The sequence below is a fragment of the Pundamilia nyererei genome, unplaced genomic scaffold (assembly GCF_000239375.1).
Source record: "Pundamilia nyererei isolate P.nyererei 1_Seehausen unplaced genomic scaffold, PunNye1.0 scaffold00142, whole genome shotgun sequence".
In the NCBI taxonomy this organism is placed as follows: Eukaryota; Metazoa; Chordata; class Actinopteri; order Cichliformes; family Cichlidae; genus Pundamilia; species Pundamilia nyererei.
Genome location: NW_005187543.1, coordinates 992,766 through 1,012,701, shown reverse-complemented (window position 1 = coordinate 1,012,701; position 19,936 = coordinate 992,766). Strand labels below are relative to the sequence as shown.

Below are 19,936 nucleotides of genomic sequence, written 5' to 3'. Positions count from 1 at the left end.
AGATCGTGGCATGGCGTGAGAGGAGGTAATACATTTTCTCTTTGTTTTTCTGACATTAAAAAGTCCATAAATTATGTGACAAATCAGATGGAACTGGATTCTTTTGTTTTTGTTGTGTTTTTCTGTTTGTTTGTAAGCAACCCAGTCAAAATGAGCAAGAAACATGATTCATGTTTCATAAATAGCACCTCTGATTTTTGTTCACTTGAGCTCTAATGAATTAAAATGCCCACTGGTTTCTAAAATGCTCCAGGCAACAAATTATTACCTGCTATTTTCCATCAAATATTTCATACAGCTGCAATGCCAAGTGTCAGGGTTCATCAAACAATTGAAGAGCCAGTAATGATGTTCTTAGAAAGATGGAGAAAAGGACAGTAAAAGACAAGTCAAACACCAAAGGATCTATATCAAAGAGGAAGGAAAATATGAAGCCAGGCACACAGCCGCTGGTGGCTGCGTTGTGACATTGGCAAAGACAAGTTGTCACTGGCAGAGGTATGTGAGGGTACTTCTGATGTTGCATCTGTTTTTCTTTTGTTGTCACAGGAGACAGCAGGTATATGTACTACTCCAGGATACTGGATCAGCCTGGTCAGCTGTTCATTCTCTCTCTCTCTCTTCTTTAGAAAGACTGATTGGAAATTTGAATTCTTCCTTAGAAATAAAATCGCACATATGCTACTGCCGTATTAACGTATTGTGGGATTAGCTGTGTGTCTTACAGCAAAAACAAACCAACCCATTAAAAACTACAACTGCAGTAGTGTGGGGTGGTGAGGTCATTTTTATTCACAATATCAGCATTCATCACAAGATTCCTCAGCCTGCTCAAATTCAGAATATACAATCCATACATTTTACGGACCGCTTAAAGTTAGCATTCTTAAAATTTGGAGTTATTGATCTATTAGTCTACATAAAAAGTTGTCTTTGGACTGTGAAATGAAGACGACGTACCTGGAGAGAACATGCAAACTCCACACAGAAAGTCCAGTGGATTCAAACCCACTGTTCTGAATTAGTTTTTTGTGTTTTAGTTGAGGAGGTGTGATGTTATGATGCCCTAACACGGTCTACGGATACTGATGACAAAATTCTCATTTTAGATTGGTGACTTCTGACTCAATAAAAAAAAATTGTTACTGCTCTAATGCTAAACTGAGGCTCCAAAATAAAGGAACAATAAAAGCCCCAAAACCTGTGTAATAAATACCATACATTAACACCAATAACACATTAGTTACTCCCAATACAATATGCAGAATCTCTTTGCATATAATAATGAAGGTGACAATCCTCAAGGAGCCTCGAAGTTTGACCCAACTTTTCCTCTGCTGCACTTTTGTCTAAGCAGATTTGCTATGGGTGACAACGCTATTCTTGCCAAGCTTTGATCAGAGTGTAACACCAAGAGACAAGAGAGGGGAGAAATCTGCTCTCAACAACAGGCAGAGTCAAAATGAACCAACCCACAGGAGCGCAAAGAGAAAATAGGGCTTCTCCCCTGAGAGGAGGTTTATGCAGCTGTGCTAAACAGTGACACTGTGGCACCGCCTGACACGCGGGGAGGACACACTGAAATCCTGTCACACTTGGGGCAATCCTGTCACACGTGCACGCAGAAACAAATCTGCATGCACGTGCGATGCATAATAACAACAATAATAATACAAAGTGGTTTTATTGTTGGCAAAATTTATTGTTGGCTTTTATGAATAACTCATTGCATGTGCCATCTTCGGTAGATTTAGACTGTAAGGGAATACACTATTTAGATTAGTGAATAAAACAAATTTAACAAGCAACTGGTGTGTTATAAAACTTGACAATTAAAAAGAAGAAAGAAAGAAAGAAAGAAAAAGACACTGACAACGACAGGCCTGTAAGTTGACGTCTGTTGCCTGACAGGGAAGAGAAAGGCTTTCATGTTTATAAAAGAGCAGCTGACGTGTACATCTGCCAGCAAACATGGGTGTGAGACATGTCGGGATGACTGATGTGCTTTGAAAAGCGGCAGTCGTAGTGAATATGAGCATGAGTAAGAGTGACGCTCTCCTCCAAGTTGTTTTTGCACTCGAGCCGATAAACACATTTGCTGACCTTAACTTTTGTCTCTTTCGTTTCCAAGTTGACATACACCGCACCAAACTGCAGCTGAAATCATGTACAGCAGTGTGCTGCTCTTTATGAGTCCAGTTAAACAGCACTAAATGTCAACAAGCATCAACTATATAATCTCATTGAGAAGTCACACGACATTTTTTAGAGCAAAGTTAATAAAATTAAAAGCTTGTTGTAAAATATTGCTGTCACCGGAGGAAGTGTGGCTGATGAGTGCAAACACTCATTAGACTGCTCATGTTTAGGTTTTATGAGTACAAGCAACCAACAATATACTGTAGATGGAGATTACAGCAGGAACACTAACATAATGGTATTATGGCAGCCAAACACATGGTGTTATCCTTATTGAAAGTTATATTCTATATTGCATGGTGCTTTTATATTTTACAGTTATAAATAGCTGTTCTGAGATATACCAGATTACACTGTAATTTAACAGGGAAATGGGGCATCAAGTCTTGTATATGACATATGAATGAAGTATATAACATTTTTACTTTCTCTTGCTTTCCACTTTTTAAATCTCTCCTTTAAGAACATTTATGGGATTCAGCTTGGCCCTCTACGTAGAACATAAATTCCTCTGAATTGCCTGAATTGTTCTATTGATCTAGAACAAAAAAAAAGAAAGAAAGAAAAGAAAATGCATATAGTAAAAGCTTCTTGCTCTTCTCGGCAAGATCTCAAAGTGTAAGCACAACAAGCATAAAAACACACACTCATCATTGGCAACCTTTTTAGGAACACCGTGCTAGTACTGGGTTGAACCCCCCTTTTGCATTCAAACTGCCTCAATGTGTTGCAGCTCAGATTCAACAAGGTGCTGGAAATGTTCCTAAGAGATTTTGGCTCATATTGACACAGTCGCTGCAGATTTGTTGCAGCAACTATGTGATGCGAATCTTCCGTTTCAAGGTTTTTGGATAGAAAGGTATTTCGATTGACATTGTGTGACTGTGGAGACCATCTGTGTAGAGAAGGTCTTTACCTTACAATATAAAGTACAATATAGAGTTGTCATTTGGCGCTATAGAAAGAAAACTGAATTGAACTGAATTGAGTTACCGTTGCCTTTCTGTAAGCTCAAAGCAGCCTGGCCATTCTCCTCCGACCTCTACCATCAACAAAGCACTTTTGACCAGAGAACTGTGGTTTGCTGGATATTTCCTCTTTTTCAGACTAGTCTATGTAAAGCCTAGAGATGTTTGTGTGGGGAAAAAAAAATCACAGTAGATCAGTATCTGAAATACTCATAGGAGTCCATCTGGCAAAATCATCCATGCCACTTAAGTCCTTTTAGCCCCATCTTGTTTTAAACTTAAGTCGTCTTTACCAGGTCTACGTGTTTATATGTACTCCCTTGCTTCTCTGTGATTGGCTGATTGTTCAGTTCACAGTAAGAAAAGGTAAAGTCAAATAATGTTTTACTGCATTTGTTCACACAAATTCTCAAATCAAGGTGGTGCAGTAGTTAGCACTGTTGCCTGTGTCTCAGGTTTCCTCCCATGCTTGTTAGTTTAAGTGGTGATTCTGTATTGGCCGTAGGTGTGTATGTGAGTGGTTTTCTGTTTCTCTGTAGCCTTGCAATACACTGGCGACCTATCCCGGGTGTAGCCTACTTCGGCTGGTATGACAGCTGAGGTATGCTCTGGTCCCCTCAGGACCCGGATTTGAACAATTGGTTATGAAAAAGAAGTTATTGGAGGAGTACTTTAAATCAGTTCTTAAACCCTGCCAGTGCACTCGATGGCACCAGTCTTGTAAATGGACCTGTGTTTCTTCAAATTATGCATGCATGACTAACGAAGAGAAAAATCAGTAATTTAAGGTTTCAGTATGTTCTGAAGAGAAAGAAATTGAGTGTTCAAAATGCCAAGTGGCAGTAAAATACTGACTCACTGCAAAGGGGATTAAGGTTCCCAAAGCTGCAATAGAAAAAGAACAAAAGTCATTTATCTGCAAATGTGCCACTTTGCTAGATTTTCATCACAATGAATTAATATTACCTCATGACAGGAATTTGACTTGCGGTAATCCACCAGTTAAGTTCAATTCAATTTCTTTTGTTTATCCAATTCAATTCGAATAGATTCAAGTTTGTTGTTGTGAGTTGGTGCTGTATAAATAATCACTTTAAGGCACTTTATACTGTAAGGTAAAGACCCTACAGTATAAAATTAACCCCTATAAGAAAGACTTTGTGGAAGTGGGGAGAAAAAGTCTCTTTAAACAAGAAGAAACTGTGGGCAAAACCAGGGTTAGGGAGGGAGGAGGTGTCTGTGGAGGAGAAACAAATTTAATGGCATGCATGATGGTATATAAAAACTGAATGGGTGTCATATTATGAACTTTTAGGGCCTGTTCTGCTTGACTTTTGGTTTACTTATTATTTATGGAGTTTGTTGTTCTAGTAGCTATTCCCTGTTGGTTTTGCCATCTTTTTATTCCAAGGTTTTGTTAGTTTTAGTTTTAATACCTTTTGCAGTCTAGTTTTTGTTTTTTAGTTATTATTGCTTATAGTTCAGAGCTTCAGGTTATCCTTTCTCCCTTGTTGTTTAGCCTTCATCTCCATTTCCCTCTGTGTCTTCCATCAGGTTTATCTTTGTGCCCGTTTAGTTATTGTCAACTTTAAAAATTGAACTTTTGGCCAAAATTAGTTTTCTTATTAGTCGAGAGGAAAAATAAAGAACAATCTAAGGACATATTTTATTTAAGTTGATCTGATAGGAAGTGATAAAACAAAGAGTTAAACGTGTAGAAAAGCTCCACAAACACCTTAAGCCACATATAAATTTAGCTGACTTTGAGACATTGATATGGGGTCAGTCTGTGTGGGAAGACTTTGGCCTATGCTGAGATACTTCTGTTTTAAAGACAGAACATCTTTGATTCGGTACCACTGCCTTGACATGCTGCAGGCTAATTAACACATGAGACAATAAGAGAAATTGTGTTGTGTAAACACATATTGTAGGTGGTAGCAAACATGTATAGCACTGTAAATAAACGTTTAAATCTTCTGGTTCTTTTAAGCCTTTGAGAGGTATTCTTTTATACATCCTCTATTAATTTTTCAACTTTCAGGTCAACCAAATTATTGTGTAAATTTCAGCAATTTTGTTTTCATTTTCTAAGCGAGACAAAATAGTGTCTCCATGTCTGGCTTATAGTATGAGGGTTGCTTTTCTTTGCACGAATACTAAGATGTTAGCTACTTAAATGCTGTATTAAATGAATCCAGTGTTTACTTTCTGGTATCTTTAAAAACGTGCAAAAAATGAGATCTTTTTTAAAAACAAGAGCCACAAGCTGTTCCAGAAACAACGGATAATCAGCCCGTGAAGTGCTAACAATTTCCTTTTGATTGCTGTTTGTTTTTGTGCTTCGACTGATTTAATAGTGTTGTTCTAAATTCACGTCATCACAAATTCATGTATGTGTGCGAGTGTGTTTTAACGACAGCTCTCTTCTGCTTAAACAAATAATCGAAAAACAAACAGTGTGAGGTCCCTCTGTCTGGATGATAAAAGGACAGCACCAATGTGATAAAAAGCCAGAATAACCACAACAAACACAATGACACCTCTGCCTTTGTTCATGCAGGGTAGCGATACAACCCTCCAAAAAAGACAAAAGTGTGACAGAAAATGACATTATCTGAAGATTAAAATGATACAGACACAGACAAACAATGTGTAAGGTAAGTGCATGACTCACCCTGGGCAAACACATTTCACACAAAATATAATATTAAAAAAAAAACCTTCCCCAATTTTTTTCAACCCTTTGTTTGGGTTTTTTCTTTCTTTTCTCCTTAAAGCAAATCCTAAATAAACTATATATCCCTTCAGATGAAGATATTTTATGCCAAGGAAAGTGTGAATGCAGCAAAGGCATGCCTGTACTTCTTGTACAATCTTTAATGTTGATATAATAACAGGAGAATTGAGTACTTTCATTTATGACTAAGTTGTTTTCTTTACTTTAACTTCCAAGTGGGTAATGATGCTTTTTGAGGAAGCTAAAGGAGAGACAGTGGCAGCCAACGAATCATATTTCTCTTCTGAAAATATATGATAAACGGCTTTGACCTTTGACCTGCCAGCCCCCTCACAGGTAAAGAGCTTCTTTCAGCAGAGTTTCAATACACTCAGACGACCATAAAAGGAGCTTTCTGGTGCACAAATGTGGTGTTATATAACAAAAAATGGTGAGATGAGGAAGAGAAAAAGGCCTATAGAATCACTGATTTTGAAGCTATTTTAACGAGGCACCTGTAACATAAATCCATCCGCTGGGGTTCTGGTCATATCACTTCTTCTGGAATTGCTTCAACAACAACAACAAATAGCAAGCGACTTAAATCTTGAGTCTTCATTCATCTTACATTGCTTGTGTGCACGTACTGTAAGTGCCCCCATTTGTTTTGTCACTTTGGGGCTGACATCAAAGCAAATGGAAATGTCCACAGAAAGCAGCTGCCTGAACAATGGTACATCATTTTTTCCTCTGGCGCTTCGCCTTGGCAGATCCACGGTCCACTGGCTGCATCATATATGTGACTACAGTAATCTGCGGAAGCAATGGAGCTGACATACTAATAATGTTCCACGCAGGACGCCAATTTAAAGGTGATGTCTGAGCGACAAGGTAACTAGGTTGCAGAGGAACCGACTGTGCAGAATAATCAGGATGATTTCAAAGCACAACAACATAAAACACCTGGAAGCTTGACACAGGTCGTTTCACAAATGCCAAAAGTCTCCACAGACTGTGAAATGAATGGTATTTGACTTCACATCACTGCATTATTTAATGACAGTTTCTCTCATCACCATCTGGTGCAGTGGTGCCATGACATTTAGTGAACAGCAATGTGGTAGGCAGGCGGCCATTTCATTTGAAGCCAATCCATGCCCCGGGGACGCAACGAGAGAGATGAATGAAGACAGACAGATGAAGGTTTAATCCCCCTCGTTGCTTTCATTGTGTTTCTACAATGCAGACATGTAAGCATGATCAGGCATTTGGACATCGGCAGTGCGAGTGCAGTTAGATGGTAATTAATCTTTCAATGATCAGTACCAAAGCCAGACTGTTCAATAAGAAACATTACATTTCATTTGCGGAAAATGAATTTCAATCTAGGCTAGAGCGACTGATCTGCATAGTCAATATCCCAACAGACACCATGTGCCTTTGGAGAGATTAATTTTGATCCCTGTCAGGGGACTGATCAATTCTAAGGTTATCAGAAAGCTATGGGATTTAATATTTTAAGTTTGAAATAAAACTGCAGGATTAGAAGCGGTATAGATCCCATGAAATAAATGCAAGCCATGTTGGTTGTTAATACACCTGATCGCTCTCTTTCCAGTCCATTGACTTCTGAGTCTAACTCAAATGTCACTTTCGGAGGCTCCCTTGTCACAAGGGGTGGCCACAGTGGATAGCCCTGCATGTTTGATTTGACAGAGTTTTACGCCAGATGCCCTTCTTGATGCAACCCTGAAGGGATTTGTGTCTCTGGCTGGAATCAAACTAGTGACCCTTTGGTTGCTTCTTAGAAACATAGTGTCTAACCAGATATTTACTCTGGATGGCATTACCTTGGCCAGTACCACTGTGAGGAATCTCTGAGTCTTTTTTGTTTAGGATATACCCTTCAGCGTGCACATCAAGCAAGTATACAGGGCCTGCCTGTATCATTTGTGCAATAAATAAAAATAGAAACAGAGTGATGCTGAAAACTTAGTTCCCACATTTATTACTTCTATGTTGGACTACAGTAATTTATTACCATCAGCTCGCTCTAAAAGCTGCCTGAAAGCCTTCAGTGGATCGACAATGCTGCAGCGAGAGTATCAGAATCAGAATACTTGAATAATCTCAGAAGTCATATTTTGACAGGGAAAGAGAGCACATTTCTCCCATTTTAGCTGCTCTTTATGGGCCCTTTGTTAAATTCTGACTTGAATTTTAAATACTTCTCGTCGTCACATACAAAATGTTAAATAATCAAGCCCCCGTCATATCTTAAAGACTGCATAGCATCTTATTATCCTCACAGATCACTTCACTCTCACAGTGCTGGCTTACTTTTGGTTCCTAGAGTGACTGGAGGTCACTCTAGCATGGGACCAGCTCTCAGCTTGGATTCAGGAGACAGACACCCTCTCTACTTTTAAGATTAGTCTTAAAACTTTCCTTTTAGATAAAGCATATAGTTAGGGTTGATCAGGTGACCCTGAATCCTCCCTTAGTTACGCTTTAGTTGGTGTAGGTTGCTGGGTCATTTCCCACAATGCACTGAGTCTTTCCTCTTCATTCTTCCCCTCATCCTAAACTAGTCTTGGTGTCTGGCTAGCCCTCCCTAAGCATCGTTATGCAGAAAGTTTTTTCCTGTTAAAAGGGTGTTTTTCTTTCCCTTTGTTGCCAACTGCTTGCTCATTTTGATTTTTGGGGTTTCTTTCTAATATTGTAGAGCTTTTAATCCTAGAATATAAAGTGCTTCGAGGCAACTGCTGCTGTGAATTGGCTCTATGTAAAGGAAATTTATTTTAAATTCCTTGAATTAATACACAGCTTACTGTACATGTGTAAAACTGGTAACTGTAACAGAAAGTTAATGAGGCTATGTTAGATATAACTGTTAAGTAAACTTACTTATTTTATGTATCTAAGCAGCCATGTAACTATTTCATTGACAGACGCTTCCCTTCAGGTAGAAAAGGTGTTGAAGCGACTGCAGTGTGTAAATCCAAGTATGGATTTTGTTTTAACAAAGAGAAAATAGGTCTTAAGAACACTTACAGTTAGTTTGCCTCTGTTGCAGCTACTTAGAAAGCGGACATTTAAGAGAGAGAAGTTAAAACATCTCTGTTTAGGACAGATGATTAACTGAGAGGCTGTGAGACATTTTTTTAAAACTATGAATTATGCAAAGTTTCTTTAGAGGAATCCCAGAATAAAAATATAGACTTGCAAAAGAAAAAGCATAAATGTTAACCTACCAATGTTTATCGATTTTGCCCCGACCTCATGCTGTTATAATGGTCTAATAATAACTGAATATCTATTTTAAGACCAACTTTTTTGTTAGCCCCAGATGTTAATGATGAGGAGAAATCTCTCATGACTAGATGGTTAACAGACAAACAGACAGGAGTGAATAATTTCGATAGGACACTCTAATTCCCACAAAGAGCAAATGATCTTACTCCTGAACGATGGCACCACAGGAGCCAGGCTGCTATTTAAAACACAAGCCCAGACAAATAATTTGCGGCAGAGGTCTAAATAGACTTTTATAGTCTCCCTGAAGCACCACTTCTGACAATAAGGCATTCATCATCTTACTAAATGGGTTGTGTAGTTCTGCAAAAATAAAGACTTGCGTTACTTGCCACTGTGTATTATATAAACAAACCACTGATTGATAGCGCTTGCCAGGACGGCGTGAAACACCTGAGTAACTCTGAAACAGCCAGATGTTTATGATGCAGCGCACATACAAGAAATCATTTGTGGATGAATTTGACTTTATCTTCAAACCACTTAAAACACAATCCAAGTGACAGCGGCTGGAACATTCATGAGATGAACTGATTGGACTTCTATTGCCTTACATGTTGAGTCTTTCTCTCCGAGATGATGGACAGCTTGAATGATGTTAATGCGCTGCTGTAATTGTGTCCTCGAAACACTGCAGAGGGGAGCGGGTCTGAGGGCACGAGAAAAGGAGAACTATTTGCCTCTCTCATTTCTGCTTCTCCTTCAGAGTGGCATTCATCACCATTAGTGTTCATTAACATGAGTTAGTGCTCGTTAGGCAGCAGTATGCCAGCAGGCATCTGCAGCTTACCGCCAACATATCTCCTGCCTGTAATAGACACTGACTGAGTGTGAGAGTGGTGGAAGGATATGAAACAGGGAGGGAGAAGGCTGAGCAGGGTGGGGAAGGACTTGTCAATCTGTGCCTCAGAGGATTAGTGTAAATGTATCAGTAGGAGACTATAACTGTATTAAATAAACGTCAACAATCTCGGGGGCGGTGGCGGTGGGGGGGACTCCACCAAGCTGTGAAACAACCAAAAATAGACAGAAAGTCAAGCTGTTCATTTAACTTTGCTTATCATACTATTTGTGCCTAGATTTACAACTCTAAAAAGTAAAAATAGTCTTGTATGAACAAGACAAATAGGGAGTTTTAATTAGGTAAGAGCAAAAACAAGTGGGAGACTTGATGAAAACAGTGGCAGATTTTGATTTTTGGAAGGCCATACTGTGAATTGCTCCATTTGTTCAACTTGGAAAATTGTTGAGTTATATTTAAATCACGTAAAGGGGCTGGTTTTCTACTCAGACTGTAGCTCCATAAAAAAAAAGCACATATCCATACTCTCCAAAGAATAAATCAGACTGCCTTTGGTGATCTCTCTGACCTTTTTGAGGCAATTTTACACATTTGTTTTTTTAACAAGCTGCTATGAAACCTGACACATCCACAGATCCATTACCTGAAGTGAACTGACACCATTCATCTATCATTTTACACCAAGCTTACAATGTATACATGTAATAATGTTTGCAGCTCACTAAGCTAGAGGTCTCAAACTTATATTTGCTCATAGGCCACAAACTGTGGAATTTGATCCAAGTTGGCCCGAACAGTAAATTATAAGCTAATAATCGAAACAAACACAAAAATGCTCCACAGCCTCTCACAACAGTACAACAATAAGTCCACACAACCTGTCTCACTTAGTTTACTAAAATAAAGTGCTTCCAGGCTCATTTATAGTCGTTCTCAAATATGGTATGTTTGTACATGCACTTCACTGAATAATATATGCTTGGTTTTTCAAAGTAATGCAATAAGAAGTGCAAACTGTTGGCACAATTAATGTCACAATTAATACAGAGATGCATTTTACACTCCTGCTGCACTCCCTTTTAAATATTTTCTAATCAGTTTGCAGTCTTCAAATCTGAGTGTTGTCCTTTATCTTTGTTAAATAAATTTAGAAAGTCTTACACTGGGTTTAAGAAATTTCTTTAGCAATTTGTTATTTTGTGCTAATATATCTATATATGAAATATATACAGTAAATATGTGGTTAAAAAGTCAAATTTGATACACAGCAGGTTAGAGGAGTATGCAGGTATACCCATGGGTGAAGATTGTTGGGACAGTAAAGACTTCCATATGAAAAATAGCCCGAAGCACTGTGTGTTGGACCATGAAGACAAGGGCCAGAGGCCTGTTCTAGCTAGATTTTGTGTCAGATAGTTGACAGTTTGCTACTCGTACTCCCCTGTGTTACTATTTTGCCAACGTATCAGTCCTTCCTCTCTGCATTCTGCACTCACATAACCCCCCAACCCCCACCCCCACTTTAGCTGTTGTTCAAATCTGGACTTGAAAAGCATCATTCCTGCTTCAGTGATCTCACAGGGCAGATAGGCACATCACATTTCTCTAGCACAGGCTGGTAACAAACAGGCTCTTCGTGCCTTAACAAGCCCTTTGGTGCACTGAATGAATCCTTTTTTGGTCACTGTAAATTAAAGCAATTGCAAATTGTGTCCCCTTGTGCTGCAGGTTATACTTATTACACAGAGGGGAACAAGTGCTATGATTACAAAGTGACACCAGCTGACAGCTCTACCTCTTTTGACAACTGTTGTTACTGAGGAGGGTAAATGGTGAAATAGAGGTTTCTGTAAAAGCTGCCATTTTGCAGCCCCTTCTGACAGTTATTTCACTTTTACTGGTGTCAAATTGTCAAATAATTTAAATTTATTTTTGATAATGAATGAGTAATTGTTTAGCCTGTGCTCTTAACATCAGTGAAAACTATTTTTCCCATTTAAATATTAGAACAAATTGGTTTCTTTATACACCAAGTGCATCTTTTCATGTCCTCCCCTGCTGTGCTGCTGGCATTTCTTTTTTGATTTCTAACTGAAAGAGTTTTGCTTGTTCTTTTAACACAGTATATAACATAATTATTATATGACAGAAAATATCAGTTTTGTTCTGAAATCTATGAATCAATACAGAAAGTTCAGGGAAGAAAACACTATCCTGCAATTTGGGATTTCAACAGTGTTATATGAGACTGACTGGCTCTAACTGCTGTGTTTAAGCAAAACTATAAGCCCACAAAAAGTTCTGGATTGAATTGGTCTCATTATAAAAACAATAATAAATGGTTTCATACACACAAGTGGTCATGTGATTATTATTAGTTTAATCCTTCATCATCTAATCTGTTTTGAGTGCTCCTGCTGTCCGAGTGCATCCATTACTTCCTAGTAGACAAAAAGAGAATTTTGAGATGACCTTGCAGAAATACTAATATTGAGCTGCTGGCCAGTATTAGTGGTACTGGCCTAGGTGCCTAACGATAAGGCCAAGTGTAGCCGACAGATGCCCCCCTAGTGATTCATAAAAGAAACTAAGTTAACTACATTTGTAAAAAATATTTTTCACCTAATAATTAAATCGTCCTGAATTTTATTCCTGAGAAATATCACAAAGTTTAGACAATAAGGTAACCATGCTACCCTAACTTTCAGTCTTCCTTCATATTCCTGATCCGATTAGTTATTTCATTCAAGTCTCCCCTTTGCACAGACCTCATTCATACTTTTCCCACTGGACAGTATGGGAAGAACTCCATAATGCCTTCCCCCAACCACCCCACCACAAATTACAATGATATAGTAATCAATCTCCATTTTCCTGATTGCCATTTGGTCATGATGTTGTTCAGCATTACAAAGTCAGATTGTACTTCCACTTATTCCAGTGACGATGAATAATGTAAGAGATGTCGCAGATAATTTTTTGACATTTGTGGCCCTGATCCAGCCACATCCTTTCACTTTTTAATGGTAATGGCCTGCATTTGTATAGCGCTTTTCTAGTCCATAGGACCCCAAAGCGCTTTACACTACATTCAGTCACTACACCCATTCACACACACATTCACACACTGGCGATAGCAAGCTACATTGTAGCCACAGCTGCCCTGGGGCGCACTGACAGAGGCGAGGCTGCCGGACACAGGCGCCACCGGGCCCTCTGACCGGACCACTGAAAAGCACACGTCAGGCATCGAAACCCGTGTCCCTGACCCACCCCAGACATCTTCACTAGCAGCTTCCTCTCATCCTCGACTCTGATCACTTACATGCATTACTTTTAAGGTGAATTTTGGAATGGACATGTGATGCTGTCATACTATGTACTTGCATAAAAGTGAGTACTATTTTGTTTTATGGACACAATTATTTAATCAAGAGAATGACTAACCTGTATGTTGTCAAAGGATGATTTGTTGGTGACGTCATACAGCAAGAGAAGAGCTGAAAGAAACAAAGCAAAAGATGCCATGTAGAAAGTTGTGGCATTAAAAAAAAAACCCAACTGTCTTTAACCTTGATGCATTAACTTCATGTGAGTACCAACTTAATTTAGCAAACAAAAACATATAAAAGTTTAATATCTTCAAGGATTCTAATGAATATAAATGAAATACAGAGAGATCCCCTAAGCTGTTCTAACTCTATGTAGCAGTTTACCTGAAGATACTCAAGAAAAAGAGACACTGCAGCTGAGAAAGGCAGCGCCCAAGGAGGGATGAACACGATGAGGACTGACAGCTATGCAACAAAGCTGAGGTCTGCCAGACTTGTGCTGCAGGTGTTTCTCCCTCTTTTGCAATTGGTCACCACTAAGTGGATGAAGTCAGGACATATTAAAATCATAACCTGCAAGTCTCCGTTTTATTGGATATCTTTCTGCTATCTGAATTCAACATCTTATCCAGCTTTTTTCTATTACTAATGTTAAAATGCCAGCAGGTGTCAGCTTCAGGTGTTTGGTTAGTATCTTCCCCTCACAAATCTGAAGGTTTTTGCACAGTAGAACACATGGCACAGTCAAGCTAAGCTTTAAATGAAGAGATTGTGAGGATAGAAGAAGGGAACTGATAAAAAGCAACAATTAAAGAAAAACAGCCAAGCTATTAAGATGAAATAGGGGACCACTTCCCATCACTGTGGCTCCAAGACAGAGGTAGACTAATAGGTAACGGAAGAATCTTTATTATGAAAGCATACTCACAACTTTCACGTCACAGTTTATGCTGTAAAATTTGTATTTTTAGACTTTTATTGGCTCTACCCTTGAGATGTTTTTCTGCCTGCCTGGCTCTTCTTGTTTGTGTAGGTGAATTTCTTTATTTCTGTTGATTCCTCTTATATTTTGAAGGTTATTCTTTCTTATATCCATTCTCTTCCCTGTCCCATTACTATCGGACCTTGCATTACTCCCTGATGTGTATTTAGACTCAGTTCCAGTATGGCCCATTGACTTAGTTTCTTGTCCAAGTGAACAGTACACCACCTTGAATCAGCGTCCAAACCAGCTTTGAGATTGTGGGCTCACTACACATACAAATACAACTTCTTTCCTCACTCATCATTTCTGGATGGACTCAGTAATAGAAATAAATGGTTTTTGGGGAAAGGTTGTACATGACTTTGTACTCTTTTCTAAAAGGTGTTCCATTATTTATAAATTATAAAAAAGACAGACGACCAAATAGGAGCATTTTTGGAGGTTTTGTTGTAAAAGCTGGTATAAAATTGTCCATCACAAAGCAAAAAAAGTGAACGACAGGCATACATAGATCTGACAGTGGTAAAAATGTTGCAGAAGATTGGTGTCCTTCCATCTGAGACAGCTGAGGGCATTTGGAGCTTATCAGTGTATTTAAGAGTCTGTTCGGCAGCTCCAAGTGTGATTCCCCACTGAGGAGTTACTTTTTATGCAGTCTGAAATAACTGGATTAACTAATCCCTTCTTCTACACCAAATGGCCTGTATATATTTTAGAGATGTAGCTTGGACAAATTAAGTTTTTAATACTGAAATGCACCAGTCTTCTGTTTTAGCCCACCTCTTCTGTTCTGTGTCTGTCTGTCTTTAATTCATAACTTGTTCTGATCTTGGTTTTAATGCAGTGCTTGTGTAGATAAAATTTGTATGCCTTGCTTTAACTTAACTAGAGGAAATGTCCCAGTGCTGAAACAATAACCACAGATTTCTTTTGAATTGAGCTAAAAAAAACAAAAAACCTGATGACTGTCTGCATTTTTCTCCCACACACCAAATACGCTGCCTATCCACCAACATCTAAAATAATCCCACTGTTCTCTCCATGTCCTCTCGCAGAACAATTCCTAATTCAGAGTCTCTTTATGCTCCTACACTTCTCTCTCTGCAGTGCTACCTTAGCTGTGGAGCCCCTGGCTCCAGCTCTACTCCGATAGCCTAAATATTATTTCACTGACAAATGGCTTCATTTATAATTGTCCATTTCAGCTTCATGAAGGAGTGCAAATCCACTGAGTGTAAACAGGGAGGAGAAGGAATTGTTTGACTTTTCCAAACTGAATGAAGTGGAAATACATGGAAATGCCAAAATGTCACAAATAAATCATAAAACAATTACAGTTTCCTGTGGGTCTGATTTTGGGGGACTTTGACAATTTTCTTGTGTGGTTTTTGGCATTGGATATAGTATAAGGTTTGGTCAAAAAGATCTGCAACTCCACCAAAATTCATATCTAATTTGCTTGTCTCCTTGTGCACATGCTGACCGCTTCAAGCATCGCTGCAGTTTTCGGATCACCCCATTCTGACTGCATCTATATTATGACTGCATTTTAAGGAAGATGATACAGACGCCAGGTTGGTGAGTAGTGATGATGTTTGTTAGGCTCAAACTGCTTTATTAATGATGCCTTGTGATGTTACAGTAGAACTGAAGCATTAACAAAACATTAAAAGTCTGACCCTGGTGGACGACTTCACAATGAATGTGCCTGTGCATGCAGAAATAAATACAGAGCATGAGCGCTGTCTTTGGGCTCGAGAATTCTGCTCTTCAGTTGAAGGCTGGGGTTTAGTCTCTAGGTTGTAGTCAGAGAAGCAGTTCTCTTTCTCAGTGATGATCTTCAACAATGTGGTTGGACCAATCTGACACAAAAGTTGATATTTGTTGTCTGTAAGCAAGATTTCAGAACAGGAATTCCACAGAGTGATCCAAAACACAGGAGCTGTGGGAGTGGTGCCAAGCTGCCCATGGATACCACCTTAAAGACGAGTCAATTTAATGCAGGACTTTAAAGATTTAACATTTGGAAAAGAAAATTTAACATGTTTTATAAACATTTAATCTTGTGGTACACAGCTTGCATATAGTTGCAAAATTAATTAAAATAAAACACCTTGTGCTGTAAAGCACTTAAGCATTTATGTACCATTTCAGTCATAGCCTTGCCCCAAGGTCTCTTTGCAGTAGCAGTACATTGATGTAGACAGACGTATAAAGCAGCTTCAAAACAGTCAGAAATAACACAAAACCTGCAACAGCTGCCTGGTTACATGAAGAAGCAGAAAAAAGTTACACTGCTGGAAATAACTTTGGTTTGTTTGCAGGCTTTGGGGGAAGCACAGAACACAGCATGAAGACAGACAGGGAGATCAAACTGTGTGAGCTTTGGAAAGCTGGGGAACCACTACAGCAGACCTTTTGCACAACGCTTCAGAGACTTCAAAAATCGACTGACAGTCTGGTCCTGAAACGGGAGTTTGTTCAGATTAAACAACGTTGCACAGATTCAGTCAGCAGCACTTATAGGCTTGGTATCAACATGAGTTTTGAAGCGATGTGTGAAGGTGTGTGCCAATAGGCACAAAGAAAGAGTTTTGTGCAAAGAAAAGTCTACACTATTTCAATGAACCTGTCACAGTTTTATTAATGCTGCAGTGGCCACAAAAAAAATTTAATATTCACATCACATCCTGGATATTTTTCTCCAATAGCAGTTCAGGCTTTATTAAATTCTTGTCTCACACACGCTCTTAGAGCGGCATTAAAAGAACCTAAAGTTGATTAGGATGTTGGAACATTCTCTCATTTGCTCCACGGCAGTAATGGAAAAATAACAGAATTCCGACACAAAGACGAGTAAGGCTACGTTCCAGACATGCGTGATGTGGTTTTGAGAAAACAAGATATGTCCCCAGGGCATCTTGCCTGGAACTTACCCTGCTATAAGTCTGTTAGGGTCCCCTTATTACAGGAGACAGAGACGATTCGGTGAAACTGGTGTAATTACGCAGGCTGACCGCCAAACCCTAGCATAGATAATACACGGAAACAGATGATTTTGTTCTATCATTTATGCATAGTTGGTCATACACCAAACCAAACCCCAGCTTAAGTTCCACAAACTTAAATTGATTTAAACAGGCACACTGATCCAGATGGTTGATCCCACAAGAATCCCCAAATGACCAGAGATTATAAGATGAAAGGAAGTGATGCAGTCACATAAGTGCACAAAATCACAAACACATACTGAAACATTCAGTGAATATCAAGCAGAAAAAAACAAAACAAAACATAGAAGCAGAGCTGATATTTACTTACTCAAAGACAGGTTAGGTCTGCTTAGAAATCTGAATTAAACAGTAATTTTTATTTAGTAATTCCTTGGTGAACATTATTTAGTAAGGATAAGATCCTGGATAGGTAAAAGCCTGAGAAATCAGAGTATGTTTGTTCAGATTTAGTGTATCATGCACCAGGTTATTCACATTTGATCAAAGACACTTCCAAAAAAGACTTTTAACACGATTACCAACTCCATGATAACTCAATGTAATGTCACAACTAAGAGCTTTCTAATTAACTTACATAGTGACTAATGCCGTTAAGATGAATACAAAGTAGACATAAACACACGCTGACTCACACCCATATGTGATGACTGATTACACATCATCAGAGAGTCCCCGAATCCTGAAATTGCTGCCCTTCTATCTCAGCTGAAGTGTTATAAAGCTTCAACGCTTGACAATTCTGCAGCGTGGAACAAAAGCAATCTCTTCTACGCTTTGATATGAAAAAGGCTGTGAAATACAACTGCTGTAAAAGTTTAGTTTGATGGCAATGCATTGTCTTTGAAAACATCAACACTCCCTTTCATTGTGTGCAGTGTATGAACTCGAATCCAATGCCAGTCGCAAAATATTCATGTAATGGGAGGAAAGATAAAGTTCGCAATTTGCATACAAATTCACTGGCTTTCATTGCATAATGGCTGAATGGCAGCTGCATATAATAACACATTTTGACAAGAACAAAGTTAAATCATTAGTATAATAATCAGGAAAAGATATTAAAGTGTGTATTTGTGTGTGTCTCACCGTGGGCATCACGGTAGTAGGCATGAGTGACACTGCGGAACCGCTCCTGTCCAGCTGTGTCCCAGATCTGCAGATAATTAGAGAGGGAGGTGATCATTGAAATAGAAGAAGAAGTTTCAGTCTTTTTAATAAGCCTTATGTTTGCTCACTCAGCTGGAAGGCGCTCACTGTGAAACCACCCATTCAATTCACTCTTTTGGATAAGCATAGAATATGGTAATTAGATCTATGGGACTCAAACTATTTTACTAACACAGCACTGAAAAGGACTGGTAGCTCTCAACAACACCGGCAGAATTGTTCTGGCTAGTGTGCAAATAATTTCCTTTGTACTTTTCACATACAACAAAAAACTATGGTATTAATTAAAGTCAACTTTCTGTACATTGGAAAAATGTGGGTACTGTGTAAATTAATTCCAATTCAAGCTCATATTTTATCACCAGCTAGTCAGTTTCATCAGTCTTCTATCTGTTGCTAGGGAGGTTGTCTATACTGAGTATCAAAAGTTGTTGCTGGAAGCAAGGTTTGTAAAAATATTGATATGATTGGTTAAACCAAACCAGTCACAGGCCATTTCACTAAAAGATGCCAAAACATCTTTGGTCACTGCAACCACCTCTATTTGTAATTTGGTCCATAATCATAGAAATATTACCTAATTTGCAGCTTGAAGCTCATACCATAGATTGGATATATACAGTAGTAAAAATTTCTTTTGTCAGATTTATTTTTTACCTCAGTCAGGGTCATAACACTGAACAGAAATCACCTGGTTGATACTAAGTTTTCCAATCTCAGTGGAATTGGCTCATTAAGTCTTTCTCCCCCATCAGCACTGTATCTCCCCAGAGTTTGGCTCCAATGGCAGTAATGTTTTCTACTCGCTATGACAGACCTGTGATAATGACTTCAACCTATCAACGTGTTTATTTAACAGTAAATAAATATGGCATTTCAAGATGTCTGTCAATAATCTCCACCTTTGTAGGGACAGGTTATATACCAGACTATGTTTTTAGAATATTATCTTAATAAATTAGATTTCTTACCTGGAGCTTCACCTTGACTCCATCAATGTTCAGGACTTTATTCTGAAAATGAAAGATAGAAATGATGTAGGTAAGCAGTGATGTAAATGACAGTACCTAAATTTAGGCATGTTTTTCAACTTGCAACAATATTTTTCTGTATATGGCACAAGCACCCTGATGTGTATATGTGTGTGTGTATCTGAGGTTATTACAATATTTTCCCCCTCATCCTCTAGTCTCTTCCTTCCACAGTCTCCTCTCCACTCAATCAATATTGCATGTGTGCACCTTACTTTGCCCCCTTTTTGAAGCAGCCTCGCCTTTTTCCTCCAGAGGATTAACCCCTTTGCTCTCCTTACCTGCCTCTTTTTTTTTTTTTATCTTATGGAGACACTCCTCTGATCTGATTCAATCTGCTCTAACACACAGCTCAGTGATGCTCAGCCACATGGACCTGGCAGGTTTGAGGTTGGCCTGGTCTT

General features: G+C 38.7%; 1 protein-coding gene across 1 annotated transcript in view; it reads right to left on the bottom strand.

Annotated features, from left to right (window-relative positions):
• The window catches only part of LOC102203658 (ras-related protein Rab-26), a 54,829-nt gene that overhangs the window by 10,890 nt on the left and 24,003 nt on the right, over positions 1-19,936 (bottom strand). The window contains exons 3-5 of the mRNA XM_005744350.1: positions 19,473-19,514; positions 18,421-18,487; positions 13,451-13,503 (exon numbers count right to left, since the gene is read on the bottom strand). Coding sequence (XP_005744407.1) covers positions 13,451-13,503; positions 18,421-18,487; positions 19,473-19,514 — 162 coding nt within the window. The remainder of the gene's footprint in view (positions 1-13,450; positions 13,504-18,420; positions 18,488-19,472; positions 19,515-19,936) is intronic.